We start from the raw sequence: 18,798 nt of genomic DNA on the forward strand, positions 1-18,798 counted from the left end.
AAATTAAAGAAACAAGCAAACAACTCTTAAGTATATTGTACATTTCTTGATGTAAGGTCAATTTATTGCTTTACACTAATTTAACAACGTACAGGGAGGAAGAATGACGTCTGATGATTGTCCTTCCCTCTGAGGCAGCTGTCACATTCAGGTGTGCAGAGATTACATTTAAAAAAAAATATTATAATAAAGGATATCAATTATCCTCTTGCTATATCAATTAAAAACCTACAAAAATTTTAATTAGCAGTGTAGAATTAACCACTCAGATTTTCTCACTAATTCATCGTGCATGGAATGTTAAAACACACCGAACCCATAAATAAAACCTGATATATTAAGCAACATTATTGCATTAATGTCGCAGGTACTCGGCTCTTCTACAAAACATGACAATAATAATAATATCTCTTATAAAGGATGAATACATTTACATTTAATATAAGATTAAGATTATCATTGATAAATATTTGTATTTCAATTAATGAAGATTTTTGGTGTTTTTCAGTATTTTACACAATGAAATATAGTTTACAACTAATGCCTGTTTTTCAACAGATGCATCAGAACATTAACTACCTCTCAAGAGAAATAAACTACTCAACGTATTTTATCCTCCAGATGGTTTACAAGAAACAGAGTCATGATCATTTTTAATCTAGAAAGAGACTGTTTATGTCAATGAAGCATCTTTTTAAAGCATATATTATCGTATCTGGTTCTGGGTGATGCTTTTATATAAACCCAGGTCAGTCCGCTGTGTTGCTGTGTGAATCATCTTCACCTTCAATCGTTTAGGAGAAACAAGGATTTGGTAACAGGTCGATCAACGGACCAAATTCTTTAAATTCAACAGAAACGGATCTGTGGTGAAGAATAATCTATATCCTATTGTTTTGCAGTCAGTAAATTGACAAGAACATGCTGAGTCTTGTTTTTGTTTTAGGGAGATCCCATTTCTAATTCATTGGACCTTTTTTTTGTATTTAACAATTATCTCAAATACCTCTTTACAGAACTTGGACATCCTACTCCCTCTAGTGGGAACCGAATGCAATTATAGATCATTTACTCACAATTGTTCCCAAATGTGTATTGGCCTCACTGCCACCGAGCTTATCTATTCTAATTGCAGTGACTAATAGCTTATAAATTAGCTTCTGCTAATAAAAACTCGAGGGCCATCCATTTTCAAGCAGTCATTTTTTTTAATGCATCGTTGAAAAGAAGTGAAGTGTGGCATACAGCGGTGAAATCAAGCCTCATCCATCTCACCCGGGGTCGATTAGTGCGGCGGCGGCAGCGAGACGATAGGGGAGCAGCAGCTGTTCGAATCTGACAGTGCAAAAAGGTCGAAGGTCGTGCAGCGTCTACAGGGAGGTACGATCGGGGCTCCTTCAAGGTCACATATTTCCCGCGGGTTTGTTCTTTGGATCCGGGTAGAGCAGGAAGCCGGAGAACGTGCTGTCGTCCTCGCTGCTGGAGTAGATCCCGTTCCAGTCCCTCAGGGTCTCCAGCCAAACCTGGTCTCCCTCGCTCAGCTGCAGCAGCGCCAGGTTGGAGGCCTGGTCGATGTCCTGGCCGTACAGAGAGTCCCGGGTCCGCAGCCTCCGCATCCCGTTGACCACCAGGGCCACGCGCAGGGGCCGGTTGCGCACCGTGATGTGGTACGTGAACATGTAGAGGCCCGGGTGGCTGGCGTTGAACTTGTTCAGGGTCGGGTCCCAGTGGCCCTCGCCGTTGTAAAACACCTTGTCGAACTTGACGGGCAGGCCGGGCGGCGGGAAGGACCGGCTGGGGAACAGACCCACGCTGAACGCAGAGCGAACCTGCTCCACGCTCTCCCCCGGTGAACCTTTAGGGCCCCGGGGCCCACGCCCACCTTTACCTCCCCTCTCTCCCCGTTGCCCCGCCATGCCTCTCCCTCCCGGAGGTCCAGGAGGCCCTCTGGTCCCAGAGTCCCCCTTCCCTCCCGGAGGCCCCGGATCCCCTCTCTCTCCCCTTGAGCCGACAGTTCCGTTCAGTCCCGGGGGACCCGGGTCCCCTCTCAGACCGGGAGGCCCACGTACACCCTCGTCACCTTTCTCACCTGGTAAACACTCGCCTGTTAGTCCCTGTTCTCCTTTCTGACCCTTTGTCCCAGCTGGTCCCGGGGGACCTGTGGGCCCCTCTCGCCCGGTGCTGCCCTTGGTCCCATTCAGACCAGACTCGCCTCTTTCTCCCGGGTCCCCTTTCAGACCGCTGGAGCCACGTTCACCGTTCTCTCCTCTGGGGCCCGGATCACCTGCAGAGGTTATATTCACATTCATAGGGATGCAATAAACTGCATTTATACATAATTAAAGTCCCAGTCGGCAACATTTTTTTGATCATATTCATTGAAGCCGACACTATGCTCCGATAGAACAACATAAATCATCCGGTTTTAGAAAAAAAAGCGTGCCTCTACGTGCACGTAGAGCCTGTTGTTTGTTTTGCAAAGATCTGACAGAGCCCGGATCATCCTGTCCAATTAGCACGCAGGACTGTGTTAGTGCACACACAGAGCCCCTCCCCCCTCGGGTCGAACCACTATCACAGGGGGGAGGTGGAGGGAAGTAGCAACAAGCTTCCAATTCCTCGTTAAAAACCGAAACGAGGAGGTCCAAAACAACCAAGGAAAAGAAAACACCGGTGGAAAAGAAGGAAAAAAAGAAAGATGGCGACGGTGCCCGTGATAAAACCAGAGTCAACATCGGACCCGCGTTTCAAAGGTGGCGTGATCTAAGGGAGTTCAAAGGGCACGAAGTCGAGGGGGAGGAGCTCGGTGGTCGTGGGGGAGGAGCGTGAGAGTTGGAAACATTCAAAATCTGACAGTTTGCCCTCGATCCGCCGGACTTGCCAACTGGGACTTTAATGGAATCAAATCCAGTGTGATTAAAGGAGATGTTTCTAATAGACTACCTCTCTCTCCTGGTTTTCCCGGGATCCCAGGTGCACCAGGAAGACCCGCCGGTCCTTGATCCCCTTTGTCACCTGCGGTAGTTTGGATAAAGAAAGCGTAGAGGATGACATCCACCAAGCACTTATAGAGGACAGCGTTTTGCAGGAAAGGAGAGAGGGAGAGCGAGAGAGAAAGGGAGAGGCAACCCAACACTCTCCTGCTGCTGAGCCCCGTTGTACCTATGTCGCCATTGAGGCCATTGGCTCCAGGTAGTCCTGCTGGACCGGGGGGTCCTCGAGGGCCCGCTTCACCCTTCTCTCCGAGTAATCCTGGAAAAAAGAGAAGAGAATGACCTCCACATTTCCAAAAAAAAGAGACATTTTCCTGAAGATGATAATCTTACCCAGAGGCCCCTGCTCCCCTTGCGGTCCCGGAGGCCCTCGTTCTCCTGCGGGCCCGGCGGGGCCCCTCTCCGGCGGACAGCACTCACAGAAGTTGAAGTAGCACTCGTTGTAGTCAAGGGTGTAGTTCCCCACGGCATTGCCGGGGGGCGCCGCTGGGTCGACGGGGAACTCGGTGGAGTAGGTGTCGCTGGAGTAGGTGGTGCTGTCCGCGGGGGAGAGGGAGTAGGCGTCCATCGTGAACTCGGTGGTGTCGTCCAAGTGCGAGCTGCTGGAGGAAGGAGGCGGGGTCGTGGTGGTCCTCGGGCCTCCACTGCTCCCGGCTCGAGGGGGCTTCTTGGTGGGCCGAGGTTTGGGCCAGCGTGTGGTTCTGGCGCTGGAGGTCAGCACAGCCGTCAGCACCACGAGGAGAGCGGTCAGAATGATGAGGCGAACAGACGGCATTCTGGGAGTGGGTGAGGTTAAGACTCAGGTGCAGCACCACAGTGTGTGAACAGCGTACGACGGGGCAACAGGTGCGTCTTACCTGCTGGAACGTGAATGGTGTCGACTCCTCACTCCGTCCGCTCCGACTGCTGATGGATGCCGGCCGCCGCCTGCGTCCTTTTATACATCAGGACGGAGAACAGGGGCAGGACGGCGGGGTCGTTAGGAGGTAGGGGGGCAGGACGGTGGGGTCGTTAGGAGGTAGGGGGGCAGGACGGTGGGGTCGTTAGGAGGTAGGGGGGCTGGCGGGGCAGATTACGTGACTCCCCAGGGATCTGAAATCAAGCAGGTGGTCTACAAGGCCAGACTTTATCCTGTGTGATATGGGATATGATTCCAGGGGAGTGCGCGCACACACACACACACACACACACACACACACACACACACAGACTCACACACACTCAAACACACACACACACACACACTCACAGACACACACAGACAGACAAACAGACACACACACACACACACAGACTCACACACACTCAAACACACACACTCACAGACACACAGACAGACAGACAAACAGACAGACACACACACTCACACACAGACACTCTCTCTCTCACACACACACACACACTCACACAGACTCACACACGCACACACTCACACACAGACACTCTCTCTCTCACACACACACACACACTCACACAGACTCACACACACAGACTAACACACACACTCACACAGACTCACACTCACACACAGACACTCTCTCTCTCACACACACACACACTCACACACACTCAGACAGACAGACAGACAGACAGACAGACACACACACACACACACACACACTCACACACACACTCACAGACACACTCAGACAGACAGACAGACACACACACACACACACACACTCACAGACACACTCAGACAGACACACACACACACACACACACGCACACACTCACAGACACACTCAGACAGACAGACAGGCAGACACACACACACACACACACACTCACACTCACACTCAAACTCACACACACACACACAGACTCACACACACTCACAGACTCAAAAAACTCACAAACACACACACACAGAGACACTCTCTCTCTCTCACTCACACACACACAGACAGACACACACACACACACACACACACACAGACACACACACACGCTTGCTTTGTACACAAAACAGCGGAAATAAAAGGTTACACACATTCACAGAACAAGTGTACATAACAGTGTGTGCAAACAAACACACACACACTCACAGACACACACACACACACACAGACACAGACACACACACACACACACACAAAGAGTGACCTGGTACGACACCTTGTAGCGATCACACACCGTTTGGCAGCACCTCAAAGACAACACACACCCTTTGGGAGAGGGATCAATGTCCCAGAACAGACGTCGCCGTGGAAACATGGATCCAACCGCTCGCCTCCTTGATCAACCAGCCCAGTAAAGGAGCCCAGTAAACCCAGTAAACCCAGTAAACTGAACCAACCTTCACATGTCCCACAACCTGTGTTGGATGCCGTTTCAAACCTCTGACATCAACTCTGAATGATTCCTCCGGCGGTTGCCACGGTTACACACAGAATCCAGTGGAGGAGCTGTGTGACAGGAATAATAGATGAACAACGTCAAAAAGGCAGCGGAGGTCACCGCCGACATCTCCAAGCCTCTTCTGAGGACTGACGATTCATCCGTTTTATAGTATTTTTATGCACGTTATGTTTTATTTGTATCAGTTAATTTCACATTTTAATTTCCTGTAATTTTGCAGAAAAGGCCATACACAAATAGAGTTTCGATTTGATTATTGATTGATCATTTTTAAATAATCTGTAGTGTAAGAATAAGAGCAAAGTTTGAAAATGAGAAAACTAAAATCCATCAGCTTCCTCCTTAAGTCTGTTTTAAAAAAAATAAATTCTCATTATCTCATCATTTACAGCAACTAAATGTTCAAAGTAAGAGAATTATATTCTGATCCACATGTTAATAAAGTGTTATATACCTCTATGTTGTCCAACACCTCGGTAAAATGGTTTTCTATACTAAAACAGAGATTGTTCAACCACAAAACATCTTAACCTTATTATTATTATCCATTATTAATTTGCTGAATCAATGAGTTGAATATGACACCACAACTTGTGAATATGGAACTCTGGTTAACAAAACTAAAGATCTCATACTGTTAAATACACGTAATCCTCTGCTTTAATAATTGTTAATCTATTTGTGTTTTAGTGTGCTTTGATATGACTGTTACTCCAGAAAGCCACCAGGGGGCAGTGTTGGGTCAATGCAGTGACTGCTGCACCACGTGAACAAATCACATAGTTATTGAGCATTAACAGCCCATTTTATAATAAATAATGACTTATTATCGTGTTGCGCTATTATTTGAAGTCACGGTTTGCTACATGTGTGTGTGTGTGTCTATAAATAGAAACTGTAATATAATTGTATCGGAGGTAATAGTTTATATTGATTTCTGTTGATGTAAGATAAAGTCAGCAGCAGCACGATGTCCACGATGAACGGGAGATAATACGGAGGCAGAAAGGATCCAGATCCGATATCAGCATGACGTCATCATCTCATTCCGCATCGCATGAGTTCGCAGCTGCGTACTCTTGATCAGCGGCGATCACACACATAAAGAAACATCTACTTCCGCTGCATATTTTCAAAGTAAAAGTCCTGACTTTAATAACACCCATTCGGCGCAACAACAGGCTTCTGCGTGTGTTTTTGGCTTTATTGTGAAACCCACTGTTGACTTCCGGTGTTGCTCTGTCTCTCCGTTGCTGGTTGGACAAAGCTCGGGGAATGGAAGTGTGTGTGTGTGTGTGTGTGTGTGTGTGTGTGTGTGATGTTGATGCGGAGACTGGATAGACTATCCGAAGGGGAAGAAACGGGGTCAGCGGAATCCTCAAAGTCTCGCTCTCCCTGCGGACATGCATCTGGTCTGGGTGGGTCCGACCCGGAATCTCACTCTCCCTACAATGGGCTCGTCGTCGGCTCGACTCGGAGGATCCTCATGCAGCCGCTGGGAGGAGGAGAGCCGAAGATAGGAACCGAGACCACCAGGACCGACTCAATGACTGTGGCCCTGTCCGCTTTTTGTCGTGCGCGTCTCCCCCCCTCCTCCCCCGGCGTCCTGGCTGTCTGCCGCGCACAGGCGCGTACACGCGGGCGTTTTTTTTTTTTAAATGTTGAAACCCAGTGTTGTCAGACAAGCGAATCTATTTCTTCATAGTTCCGCCGAGCGGATGGAGTGAATTGTGCAGCAGAAAGAAAAAAAAAAGAAGAAGAAGAGCGCAGTTCGGTTGCGTGTGATGATAGGAGACACAATGACGCTCTTGTCTCTTCTGGGTCGGATCATGCGCTACTTTCTCCTCAGGCCGGAGACGCTGTTCCTGCTGTGCATCAGCCTGGCGCTGTGGAGCTACTTCTTCCACACGGACGAGGTGAAGACCATCGTCAAGTCCAGCCGCGACGCCGTGAAGATGGTGAAGGGGAAAGTGGCGGAGATGATGCAGAACGACCGGCTGGGGGGCCTCAGCGTGCTGGACGCGGAGTTCTCCAAGACCTGGGAGTTCAAGAGCAACAACGTGGCCGTGTACTCCATCCAGGGCCGGCGGGACCACATGGAGGACCGCTTCGAGGTGCTCACCGACCTCGCCAACAAGAGCCACCCGTCCATATTCGGCATCTTCGACGGCCACGGAGGGGAGGTAGGCGGCGTGATACGGTGCATCTGGAGACAGGAAGTCACTATATAACCTATTAGTCCCATAACATCTTTATGACATAAAGATCTATCATTATATATATATATATATATATATATATATATATATATATATATATATATATAGGGGAGGGACAGTAAAGTTAATTTATAAGAGATTGAAAAACACCATGTCAGGTTTCTGCAACAGTTATTCCCTAAATACACAATGATTACCCATCATTATATTGCTGATAGCAGGGAGTTGACTTTGTGTTCATCACAAAAAGCGCGCGTACGTGCGTGTGCGCGCTCTTGCTCTCTCCTCCACTCCCCTGTGTTGTCAGGGTCAGCGGTTTCTCATGGCTGCCTTCAGACCACGTGTCCTAGACACCATCTGTCTCCCCCCTCCCAAGAGGTTCTATGTTTGACTTGGACACACACACACGCACACACACACACACACACACACACACACACACACACACACACACACACACACACACACACACACACACACACACACACACACACACACACCAGAGCAGGTATTTAGATTGGAAGCAAATCTATGGTGACTCAAACAAAAGCCAGAAGAAACAAAAAGTGATGTTGTCGTTCACATCTTTGAAAGCTTTATAAAGTTTTAGATTTCTGGGATGTTTAGTTTATATCACTGCTTAAAAAACAGAAAGAAGCTAAGCTTAAGAAATTATTGTATGGAATGTATTGATCTTAACCTTCTGATGGGTCAAACGTGAGGGCCATGTTTCCCATCATTAACCCGTCATAACTCTTATATAAGATCATCACCCTCCCAATATCCAAACATCAAGGTCACTTTCTACAAGCCCAAAGTTTTATTGTACTTTCCTCCCGAATATACCTGTAAATATTTGAGTATATATTTAAAAAGCATTGAGATGGTGTAACTTGATGTGTTCTAGCTGTTACAGCCCGCAATGCGTTTTCTCCATCTGAAGAGCAGTTTATCATGTTTATCCACCGCGGAGGCATCAGAGAAGCTCTTCTGTTTGCTTTCCTTCCACCAACATGATTCATTCAGCTGTTTGTCAAACGATATTACAAATAAACACGGCTCATTTATGACCCTCGTTAAATGTCTCTCACATCAGCGGGTTGAGTCAAGAAGTTAAACTAACTGATCTCTGTATGAATCATAATATTTTTTACTCAAATATTATGTTTAAGTCTCATATTAGTTGCAAGAGTTGCTGTTGGGTTGTGTTCAAACAAGCTGTTTACCCGTCTGGTTCTGCCATAAACAAATATTGATCTTTCCTGTCTGTCCTCACATCTCACATCACCATTTCTCCCTCATTTACACTTTGTTTTTTAAATCCTGCAAGTTTCCATCCCCGTTTATGTGCATAAATATGTGTTTGCCCCTCCTTTTATATCTTTTATTGATCTTTCAGTAGTCAAATAGGAGTTTGGAGTTAAAAAAGAAGCAGCAGCGTGGGTCACTCTGACATCAACCCTTATTCCAGGGTCACAAGCATCAACACACAGCCTTCATGCTGAGATACGGAACCACAGAAAACCAACAAACATTACAGATATATCAATGTTAGAGCAGTCGGATGCTAATGATGGTGGATTTATTTGCTGAGCATTTTTTTATGTAGTTTGGCAAAAAACAAACCCGCAAAAACATCACAAATATTCAAAAGGAAGTGATGCCGCCAGACCAAATACGGGCTGATGAAACAGGCCGTCTGGCAGCGCAGCTCCGAAAACATGCAGGAAGCTTCCTCAAACACATCTTTGTTTGACTTGTTGGATGTATTTTTATCAAGGCGGTGAGTTATGACCCAGAATTATGAAAAATAACAGTCAACACAAGCTGCTCCTCCTCTAAATCACGATTCACTGAGAACTTTACAACGTCAACAGGCTTTCTACGACTCAGGGGGCAATAAAGCAGCGAGATCACAATCATAGATTTATTCAACCTTTTAATAAAGTTGGTCCAATGTTTGTTTTATACGTCGTAAAATGAAGTATTTGAATCATTTATGAAGTCTGGAGCTGCTCCGTTTACGATGGATGGAAACTTACTTTCCTTGAATGAGGCTCACTCAATCTCAGTCTCTCTCTCCTTCCCTCTCCCCATCCCTCCCTCTCCCTCTCTCTCCCTCCTTTTCTCTCTCTCTCTCTCTCTCTCTTCCTCTCTCTTCCCCTTCTCTCTCTCTCTCTCTCTCCCTCCCTCCTTCGTTTCTCTCTCGCTCTCTCTCCTTCCCTCTCTCCATCCCTCCCTCTCCCTCTCTCTTCCCCTTCTCTCTCCTTCCCTCCTTCTTTTCTCTCTCTCTCTCTTCCTCTCTCTTCCCCTTCTCTCTCTCTCTCTCCCTCTCTCTCTCTCTTCCTCTCTCTCTCTCTCCCCCCTCTCTCTCTCTCCCCTCCCCTCTCTCTCTTCCCCTTCTCTCTCTCTCTCTCCCTCCTTCTTTTCTCTCTCGCTCTCTCCCTCCCTCTCTTCCCCTTCTCTCTCCTTCCCTCCTTTTCTCCCTCTCCCTTTTTCCCTCCTTCTTTTCTCTCTCTCTCTCTCCCTCCCTCTCCCTTGCTCTTCCCCTTCTCTCTCCTTCCCTCCTTTTCTCTCCCTCTCTCTCTCCCTCTCTTCCCCTTCTCTCTCCTCCCCTCCTTTTTTCTCTCTCTCTCCCTCCCTCCCTTCCTCTCTTCCTCCCTCTCTCTCTCTCCCCCCCTTCCTCCCTCTCTCTCTCTCTCTCTCTCTTCCCTCCTTCTTTTCTCTCTCTTTCCCTCCCTCCCTCCCTTCCTCTCTTCCTCCCTCTCTCTCTCTTCCCCTTCTCTCTCTCTCTCTCCCTCCTTCTTTTCTCTCTCGCTCTCTCCCTCCCTCTCTTCCCCTTTTCTCTCCTTCCCTCCTTCTTTTCTCTCTCTTTCTCCCTCCCTCTCTCTCTCCAATTAACTAAATGGATGAGTATACATTTGTCCAGCAAGGGGGGAGAGAGAGAGAGAGAGAGAGAGAGAGGGATGGTGGGATTACACTCTGGGAATATAATTACGTCTCGTTTATATTTTCAGCAAAAACATTTTTTTCTTGCACCACATGTTTATCTTTAAGATTATTGGCCTGTTTTCTATATTAACCAAAACTAATATTAGTTATGATAAAACGTTTTGAAGCTCTCATAGAACCGATGCTGCACATGAACAGAAACAAGACAGTGAAGCACATTCAACGGCCCTGAAGTTCCCCAATTTCCACGAGCACCGTGAATATGAAATATACTCTGTATCAACCGGGACATTAATATGGCATGATGATTTTATTCAACAGCATTAGCATAATGGAACTCTTGGCAAAGGAAGTGAAGGAAGCAGCAGATACTGATCTGCTGGAGGATCGGGAGGCTGATCAATAATTCAGCACTTTTCTACATTTTATTAGACCATATTTCCAGGCAAAACAGTACCAACCTCACCTGACCCGTCAAACCGAGGATATAAATCTCAAAATGTGAACAAATGTATCCTCATATGAATAAGAAGAACAGGTCAAATGCTAATTCTAATAATAATAATATTCAGTGAATCTCAGAGTGCTTACATTAAAAATCAAATTAAATAAATAATAAGCATAAAAGCATAGGCATAGAAACGTTGCATGATGTCACAGGGGGCAGGCCTGCTTTAAAAGACTCTGTACTGCCCCCAGCTGGACGGGGAGGAGAATGCTCATGTCATTTAATCCAGAGTTAAAGGGTCAACTATGATCGACTCCCCTCAGTGTTCCACGATTGGACGAGGCGGGATGACGAGGAGCAGAGGAGACGAGGGGATTGGATGGAGGGTACGAGCCAATGGGAGCCTTCCGGAGCAATGGCTCCCATTGGTCAATTTCTATGCAGGCCTACAGCTGATAGACTGAATGGATCTTTTTTATTCCAAATCGTAGACCGTAGCTTTAAATATATTGATCAGTGCAGCTTTAAGATTTATGGATAAATAGGCTGTAAACTGATGGGATGATGTAGATATTAATTAAAGCATCATCATAAACAGTATCACACCAAACTGCTCTGTGCTCCTTCTGCTGTCTAACCCTCCATGTCTTCCCTCCACCCCCGTCTCACTCCCCCTCCCCATCTCCCTCTCTCCCCCCGTCTCTCTCCCTCCCTCCCTCCCCCCCTCCCCCCAGGCTGCAGCGGACTACGTGAAGGCCCACCTGCCTGACTCCCTGAAGCAGCAGCTGCAGGCCTTCGAGAGGGAGAAGAGAGAGAGCACTCTGTCTTACGGCAGCATCCTTGAGCAGCGCATCCTGAATGTGGACCGGGAGATTCTGGACAAACTCTCCGCCAACCACGACGAAGCAGGTCAGGAAGTCAATATATATATATATATATATATATATATATATATATGAAGATGGAAAATCAGAGAGCAGGAAGAGCCTTTTGGGAAATAAAACACCTCAAACTGCCGCCCACACAAAAGACGTATATAATACAAAGTGTTAGCAGATGTGTCCTTTGGCTGCACTTCTATGTGTTGTGATTGCGATGCCTCCCAGCTGACATTATTTAGCCCTTCAATGGGTTCCCTGTTGACATTAGAGACGGGTCAGAGGTTAAAGGTCAACGAGGCTCATGGCATATACTGTAGTAGGCTACTTTTTACAATTAGATTGCTACATCATTACATTGCGTATTGCATAAATCAAACAAGTATGGATGTTGTATGGATGATCAAAAAATCATATAAATACATAATCCAAGCTTTTACTTCTCTCATCTGTGTTTTATGATTTAACTGGATTAGAAAGCCACGCTCTAATTCAAACAGATCTCAAACTAAAAAATAAAAATAATAAAATAAAAAAGTATTGTGTTTTGAGAAAAAGGCCTATTCATGTAGAGCACCTATTTTTGTATTATTATTACCATATTTAAAAACAATTATGCTACATTTATCTGCTCAGATTGTTTTTGTTTGAGTGCAGTTTATTCCCAAAGCATGTTTCACTTCAGTTTGTTTTTTATTCCGATTTTGCCAAGTCTTCCACTATAAGAACTTGAATCTCGGTCACTGAACTTTTAAATGTGACATCACAGCTGTAGAAATATCAGTGCGCGTGAGCCACGACGCGTCATTCACAATATCCGACAGTCGATTCCGATAAATAATCGACGGATGGATGGACTTACTGTCCTGCAGCATTGAAATCATCTCCATTCACAGCAACACCAACGACAAACAGGCGTCAACAACAGCGCGTCCGCTTAGTTTAACGTGCAATCCACGTTCAATGATATAATCAATATAATGCGTTTTACCTTCTGTCCGGTTCCGTGTGTTCCTCCACGCGACGGTTTGTTTGAGTTCCTGTCCAGGAGCGATTAAATCCAACGGAATCGCTTCTTAACGAGGTGACGAACCTGTCCTTGAACGCACCTTCGTTCGTTGTTTGAGGTAAAATAAATAAATAAAAGAAAACTCGGATATCCGGTCATTAATTCCAGACTGAAACGCGCGCGCGTGTCAAAGTAGAACAGATGGTAATAAACAGATAACAGAGAGATGTTACAGAATGTTTGGCGTCCCCTCTTACCTTTCCTCGCGCGTTCTCCAACTTCCGCCTGTTAATTACACCACGCCTCCAATTACTATGGGTGTGGCCTAATTCCCCCCATCAGAACTATGACATCACTGAAGCATAACCAAACATGGGAGGACTTGAAATAACAATCATTAATTATTTAATTATAATTATAAATACTGGCTGAGAGGAGTGACTGCTGCTGTTAATATAATAATATTATATTTATTATCTTTATTTTAATTTAATTTAATTTATTTTTTCTGCACAATGATACTTTCCCCTCACATGCCAAACTCATATTTTTGACCAGTTTGTATCCATTGTGCTTGTTTTCCTATTGGCCAACATTAAGCAGCGCCCCCTGCTGGTGGTCCCACCTTATCAGTTACTGTTTGCAGCATTTACTTAACACCTTTTTCTTCCACCCATTTCTAAAGGTCAAATATTCCCATATGTCCTTATTTGTAACCGGGGCATGTATGTTCAGGGGGATTAGGCCAAGTCTAATCTTTTTATTTGACTGTGGAAAATCAATGAAAACATAATAGAGGCAGATATTCCATACCAGAGGTCTCTTGACATTTTCATTCCTGGAGATATATTTACTGACATATTGGACTTTCTCCAAGGACTCATTTGTTATCTCAGCCCATGCAGTTAAATGTCACTTTAACCGAACATCAACTTTCTGTCTCTGACGTGCTCTCAACAGCAACACAAGAAAATTCATTAGTCCTTTTGTTGTTGTTGTTGTTTTTCTTCCAACCCCCCCTTCAGGGACGACGTGTCTGGTGGCGCTGCTGTCGGACCGGGAGCTCACGGTGGCCAACGTTGGAGACTCTCGTGGGGTTTTGTGTGATAAAGACGGGAACGCTGTCGCACTATCACATGACCACAAGCCCTACCAGCTGAAAGAACGCAAGAGGATCAAGAGGGCAGGTGGGTGGTGAGAGAAGCAAGCCTGTAATACAGGTCTTTTTTCAGGCCGAGGACCCACCAAGGCCTATAGAGACCCGCTGGAGGGACCCCCTATTACATATCATATAACATTGTGTTCCTTATTAAACCGGGCCTATAATTATGTGTAGTGCAGTACTTTATAATGATGTATGTATACAGAGCAACGACATTAAAATAATCATTGGTGACAGATTCATATATTGATTCTAAATTGCCATTTCTACATCATTCACAATATATTCAATAGGAGGTTTTATATTTGCATTTTTTAGGTTGTGTATTTTTGGACATATTTACATTTTTGGGGAAAAAAAGTTTGGGATCAAATAATTTCAGTGAGCGCCTGCAGGAACTCTGCAGATCCCCCTGGGGGTCCCGGACCCCCTGTTGAACATCTCTGCTGTTATGTAAAGCAACACACTGCCTTTCATGTGGATGCATTTAGGGGCCCTTGGCTGCCACCTGTTGGTCTGTTTAGGAACTGTGTGATTAGGGATTTGAATGGATCCAGTATTTTAAATGTGAGCTTGGTTTCTCCGTTCCACTTACTTGTGAGTTGATGATGTTCGTCCACGCTGACAGATATCACACTTTCTTATTTCTTCAGGAGGTTTCATCAGTTTCAACGGATCCTGGAGAGTTCAGGGGATCCTGGCCATGTCCCGCTCTCTCGGGGACTACCCGCTGAAAAACCTCAATGTGGTCATCCCCGACCCCGACATCATGACCTTTGACATGGACAAGCTGCAGCCGGAGTTCATGATCCTGGCGTCGGACGGCCTGTGGGACGCTTTCAGCAACGAGGAGGCCGTGCGTTTCGTCCGCGAGCGCCTGGACGAGCCTCACTTCGGCGCCAAGAGCATCGTCCTGCAGTCCTTCTACCGCGGTTGCCCCGACAACATCACCGTCATGGTGGTGAAGTTCAAAAGTGGAGCCGGAGGGGCGAGCAGCAGCAGCAAGGCGGCGGGGGAGTAGACCGGGGTGAGGGTTTAGAGCTCATCGAATGGTTTTCCCACGTCTTCTGGAGGGACCGTGATGTCACGGGAGGAAGTATGGACACTGAGAACTGTACACACACACACACACACACACACACACACACATGCAAAAACACAACCAAATTCACGTTTTGTTTTGTTTGTAGGTTTCTGATTGAGATAAGGGGATTCAAACACAACACATATCTGATAAAACCATCAAAATAATGCTGAAGCTCTCCGACGGTGGAGATGCATGAACTCTGACATCAGACAGGCGACGTCCTCTTGAACCAGCACACGTTGGACTGTGATTGGTTGACTACTGTTTTGCTGTACGTGCACATTAAAAGGTACGGCTCCTCCGGAGGCTTCGTCTGTGAAGGCTTCGACTATAGTGCCTCCTCAAGAATCACCGTGCAAACACAGGAAGCTACTGAAAATGTATTTGCAACAAAAAGAAAACACCACCCTTGCTTGCTGCATCTTGATGATGTAATGTATGCGTCTGTTACATTATCTGACCTGGGAAAACGTTAAAAAAAAGGCTTGTTTTTTTTTAAAAACATGAAGTGATGCTGCACCTAAAATCTCACTTTTGAGTATCAAACACTCACCGCCTGCAGACGAGAGGAAGTGAGGGTTTTGTAGTTTCACATTCTTGCCGGGTCGGATGGAAATGTGTCTCACTGGAAGACAAAATAACATAGATTCAAACAGCAAGAGCTCTGATTGGCCGGCTGCTATGTGTTGGCAGGATTTTGACCAATCACAGCTCCCACGACTGCTCCATTAGAAGACAGAATAAGTAATTGGCAGTTTCTTAAGGGGGGTTAATGTAGATTTAATTAATCAACTTCTACCTGGAGTAACTTTTTTTTTTAAAGTTGATTAGTTTATAAGTTGTTTATGATTGGACGGAGATAAAAGTTCATAATTGGATGTAACGGTTAGACGTTAACGGCAGCCAATCGGTACGCTGCATTCATGGGAAGTTGAACCAATGAATGAGCTGAAGCTGGATTTCCTCAAGAAGGCTGAATATGAACAAATTCCACTTTTCAAAGCAGCAGGCCCGTGATACTCAGAAGGGAGATTTTTGGGGGCGGAGTTATACTTCATCATATGACACATGCACCTGAACAGTTACGTAAAAAAAAAAAAAAAAAAAAGAAAAGAGGAAAAAAAAGATGTTTATTTTTCAGAATGGTAAATTCTTACATATCAGCCGATGTAAACTCTGTATATCCTCCGTAATACAAGAGGGGTTTAATGTGTGAAGAACCTGGTTTGATTCCCGACCTCTTGGGTCATCCATGTTCAAAACCACAGTGTGTCTGCCTTTGACCTTTGACCTTTGACTCGCATGCAACAGGAGGTGCAACGTTACTCCTCCACCTCCAAGAAACAGACTAGAAGGAGAAACAACGAGCGCTGCAGAGCCAGAACGCTCGTCGCTGATGTGATACCAGTTCCTGAAGCAATACAACATGTCAACAAGGTTACATTCATACGGTTTGAAATATGTTTTTATGCATCAATTAAAAGAAGCCTTTATTTTATTTAACAGTTTACCTTATGCCTTATTTATTGTAGTTTTTGAGGATGTTTCTGGCGGACTGTACATTCATTATTGTTTTGTCCTTTTGTACACGAGCATATACGTTTACAATAAATCACTTTAATTTTGAGACGATGTCAACGAGTCACGTGTTGAGCTGCTGCTCGGTGTAAAAAGAAAGATCAGTGTGTAAAATAAAACATGTGTGTGTAAACTATCAGTATTAAACATACTCTTTCATCTTAAATGCATTTCTTCCTGCCGTCTTTATTACCTCAAAGGACTTCTGGCATTTTACTTGAGTTCAATCACAAAACACAGCAATTTGCAAAATTATAAAAAATAACATGTTATTAATTCCCCCCTTTTCATTCGTGTTGTACTAATATTAATCAAGTTTAATCAATTAATTTCCCCCCTTTTCATTCATGTTGTACTAATATTAATCAAGTTTAATCAAGTACTAATATTTATGAAGAGCATAGTAAAAATAGATGCTGAGTAAGAGATCAAATATCAAATATTCTTCTGCGTTTTATCGCCTCTCCAGGAATGTGACTCAGCAGCCACCTGCCTCACATACTAGTGTCCTGACCCACAATATCAAAGAGAATAACGAGGTGAGGTCGAAGAGGGGGAAATACGTCTTCCGAGTGCTTCCGGGACGCGTCTAGCCCACATATCTCCATAAAGCCGTCTGAACCGCAGACCGCTCTGACGTGTGGATGACGCCCGAGTCCAGTGACGGTCTTGACCAGGTGCAGGGACCCAGAATAGCCCAGGACACGACCTGATCCGCAGCGCCAGAGAACTGGTGCTGGTTCAACATTCAGGCATCTGGTAAACATGAGGTTCAGTGCGTCACACAGCAGCTTTACGGGAAACTTGCTGCCCACTTTTATATGGATGTTGGCTCTCTATAAGTGAGACGAGTGCGCGCAGGCAACCGGAGAAACCGAACACGAACTAAACAGCTCTGCTTGGATTCTTTTAAAGCTTTCATTTTAAGTCACACTAACATGGGTCAGCAGGGCTCCAGGTCCTCCGTGGAGGCGCGGGTGGTTTTCCAGCGCGTGTCGGTGGACGCGTACCAGAGAATGGACGCGTGTGGCACTCCGGCCTCCGTGGTGCGCATCCAGAAGAAGGTAACCAGCCAGCCGGCTTGCGTGCACGCTCCCCCGCGGGCCCAGGAGAAGTCCCATGCTTGGACCCACAGCCGCGGTGACACCGGGGGGCTGGTCTACGTGATGGACAACCCGACCGGCGGCGTGTGGGTGAAGCCCGGCGAGAACTGGACCAGATCTTGATCCAAAAAGAAAGGAAAACCTCTCCAGGTGGAAATGTAAAGGTGGAATTAAGTGAAGCATGCTTGGATGCAGTCTGTGTGTCCTGAAGATCCGGGATCTTCCGAGCAGCAAGGACGCCACTGATTCGAGTCCCTGCAGCGCTGCGGTGTTCCACACGGCAGTGTGCTGAGTCCAGGTGGATTTACATCGCCTCCGCAACATGGACGAGTAAGCGGGACTGATCACTGCATTTTATTGATTTAGTCTACAAGAGACATTCATGCATGGGCGTCAGAAGCAAAACAAATGTGGGTGGCACAATTAAAGGGGAGGGGGGTGGTCCTCCGAGTGTATATCCGGAACCGGAAGTCGTAGATACCCGACTGGTACCGTTGAGGCTAGCATAAAAGTCATATAAACTGTGCCATGACTGTGATCTATTATATAAGTTAGTGAGACTGAATAGACAAGTATGTTTGATTGTGGAGAAGGAGGATAGATCAAATGAAAGAAGGGAGTTTGGGTTAAAACCATGAGGCCAACCGGGCCGAGGTGCATCCTTCCAATGGCTGACCGAACTTCATTTATTGTTCCTTTCTTTCTTTTTTATGTGATTGTGTTTATTTAAGTTGTATGTGAGGGTATGGAGGTCAATGCTGAGTTCTGGAAACGTGGAGGTGGTTTGGGGGGAAAGTGGTGGTGAGTCTGAGGGAACATCGTTTTCAAACTTCTGTGAAGAGGATGTGGAGGCTGTGTTGTGTGACTGTTGTGTTGAAATGATTTAACAACTTAAAACGAGATGGTTTTTCTTTGTTTGGGGCTTCAGTAAGAAACTGCATGTCTTTCTTTGGCAGGTGAAGTCTGGATATTGTAGTGTTTACATAGTGCTTGTCACTCTGGTTTTGA

The 18,798-nt window shown here is 45.8% G+C and overlaps 2 protein-coding genes and 1 long non-coding RNA gene across 5 annotated transcripts; 2 read left to right on the top strand and 1 right to left on the bottom strand.

The window, feature by feature from the left end:
- Positions 1-1,050: 1,050 nt before the first annotated feature.
- Positions 1,051-3,988, bottom strand: otol1a (otolin 1a). Of its 2 annotated transcripts, XM_084007624.1 has the most exons (5): positions 3,851-3,988; positions 3,327-3,769; positions 3,163-3,252; positions 2,944-3,015; positions 1,171-2,284 (listed from the first exon to the last, which is right to left on the bottom strand). In XM_084007624.1, exons 2-5 carry the CDS (start codon positions 3,766-3,768, stop codon positions 1,404-1,406), a joined length of 1,485 nt encoding a protein of 494 aa, XP_083863750.1. In that variant the 5' UTR covers position 3,769; positions 3,851-3,988; the 3' UTR covers positions 1,171-1,403. The 2 variants fall into 2 exon arrangements, with proteins under 2 accessions (XP_083863749.1, XP_083863750.1); XM_084007623.1 differs by having other exon boundaries at positions 1,051-2,284; positions 2,944-3,252.
- On the top strand, positions 3,880-4,288 carry LOC311012243. Its single transcript, XR_014597019.1, has 2 exons — positions 3,880-3,979; positions 4,012-4,288. It is a non-coding gene; the product is annotated as an uncharacterized lncRNA (long non-coding RNA).
- Positions 4,289-6,657: 2,369 nt separating this feature from the next.
- On the top strand, positions 6,658-16,854 carry ppm1la (protein phosphatase, Mg2+/Mn2+ dependent, 1La). 2 transcript variants are annotated; one of them, XR_014597061.1, is made up of 5 exons: positions 6,658-7,537; positions 11,708-11,882; positions 13,886-14,047; positions 14,676-15,792; positions 16,000-16,853. XR_014597061.1 is itself a non-coding variant. In XM_084008307.1 (4 exons), the coding sequence occupies exons 1-4, from the start codon at positions 7,139-7,141 to the stop codon at positions 15,041-15,043; spliced, it is 1,104 nt and encodes a 367-aa protein (XP_083864433.1). In that variant the 5' UTR covers positions 6,658-7,138; the 3' UTR covers positions 15,044-16,854. The 2 variants fall into 2 exon arrangements, 1 of the variants encoding a protein (XP_083864433.1); XM_084008307.1 differs by having other exon boundaries at positions 14,676-16,854.
- Positions 16,855-18,798: the final 1,944 nt, after the last annotated feature.

Source organism: Eutrigla gurnardus, assembly GCF_963514095.1.
Source record: "Eutrigla gurnardus genome assembly, chromosome: 4".
In the NCBI taxonomy this organism is placed as follows: domain Eukaryota; kingdom Metazoa; phylum Chordata; class Actinopteri; order Perciformes; family Triglidae; genus Eutrigla; species Eutrigla gurnardus.

What these genes read in the sequence shown, in the direction of transcription:
- otol1a (XM_084007623.1), bottom strand. Translation starts at nt 3,768, where the DNA reads ATGCCGTCTGTTCGCCTCATCATTCTGACCGCTCTCCTCGTGGTGCTG. An exon ending in AGGGGAGCAGGGGCCTCTGG is followed by an intron (nt 3,253 to 3,326) that starts GTAAGATTATCA and finishes TCTTTTTTCCAG; the next exon opens with GATTACTCGGAGAGAAGGGT. An exon ending in GGGAAAACCAGGAGAGAGAG is followed by an intron (nt 2,285 to 2,943) that starts GTAGTCTATTAG and finishes TAACCTCTGCAG; the next exon opens with GTGATCCGGGCCCCAGAGGA.
- ppm1la (XM_084008307.1), top strand. Translation starts at nt 7,139, where the DNA reads ATGATAGGAGACACAATGACGCTCTTGTCTCTTCTGGGTCGGATCATG. An exon ending in TCGACGGCCACGGAGGGGAG is followed by an intron (nt 7,538 to 11,707) that starts GTAGGCGGCGTG and finishes CCCTCCCCCCAG; the next exon opens with GCTGCAGCGGACTACGTGAA. An exon ending in CAAGAGGATCAAGAGGGCAG is followed by an intron (nt 14,048 to 14,675) that starts GTGGGTGGTGAG and finishes TTATTTCTTCAG; the next exon opens with GAGGTTTCATCAGTTTCAAC.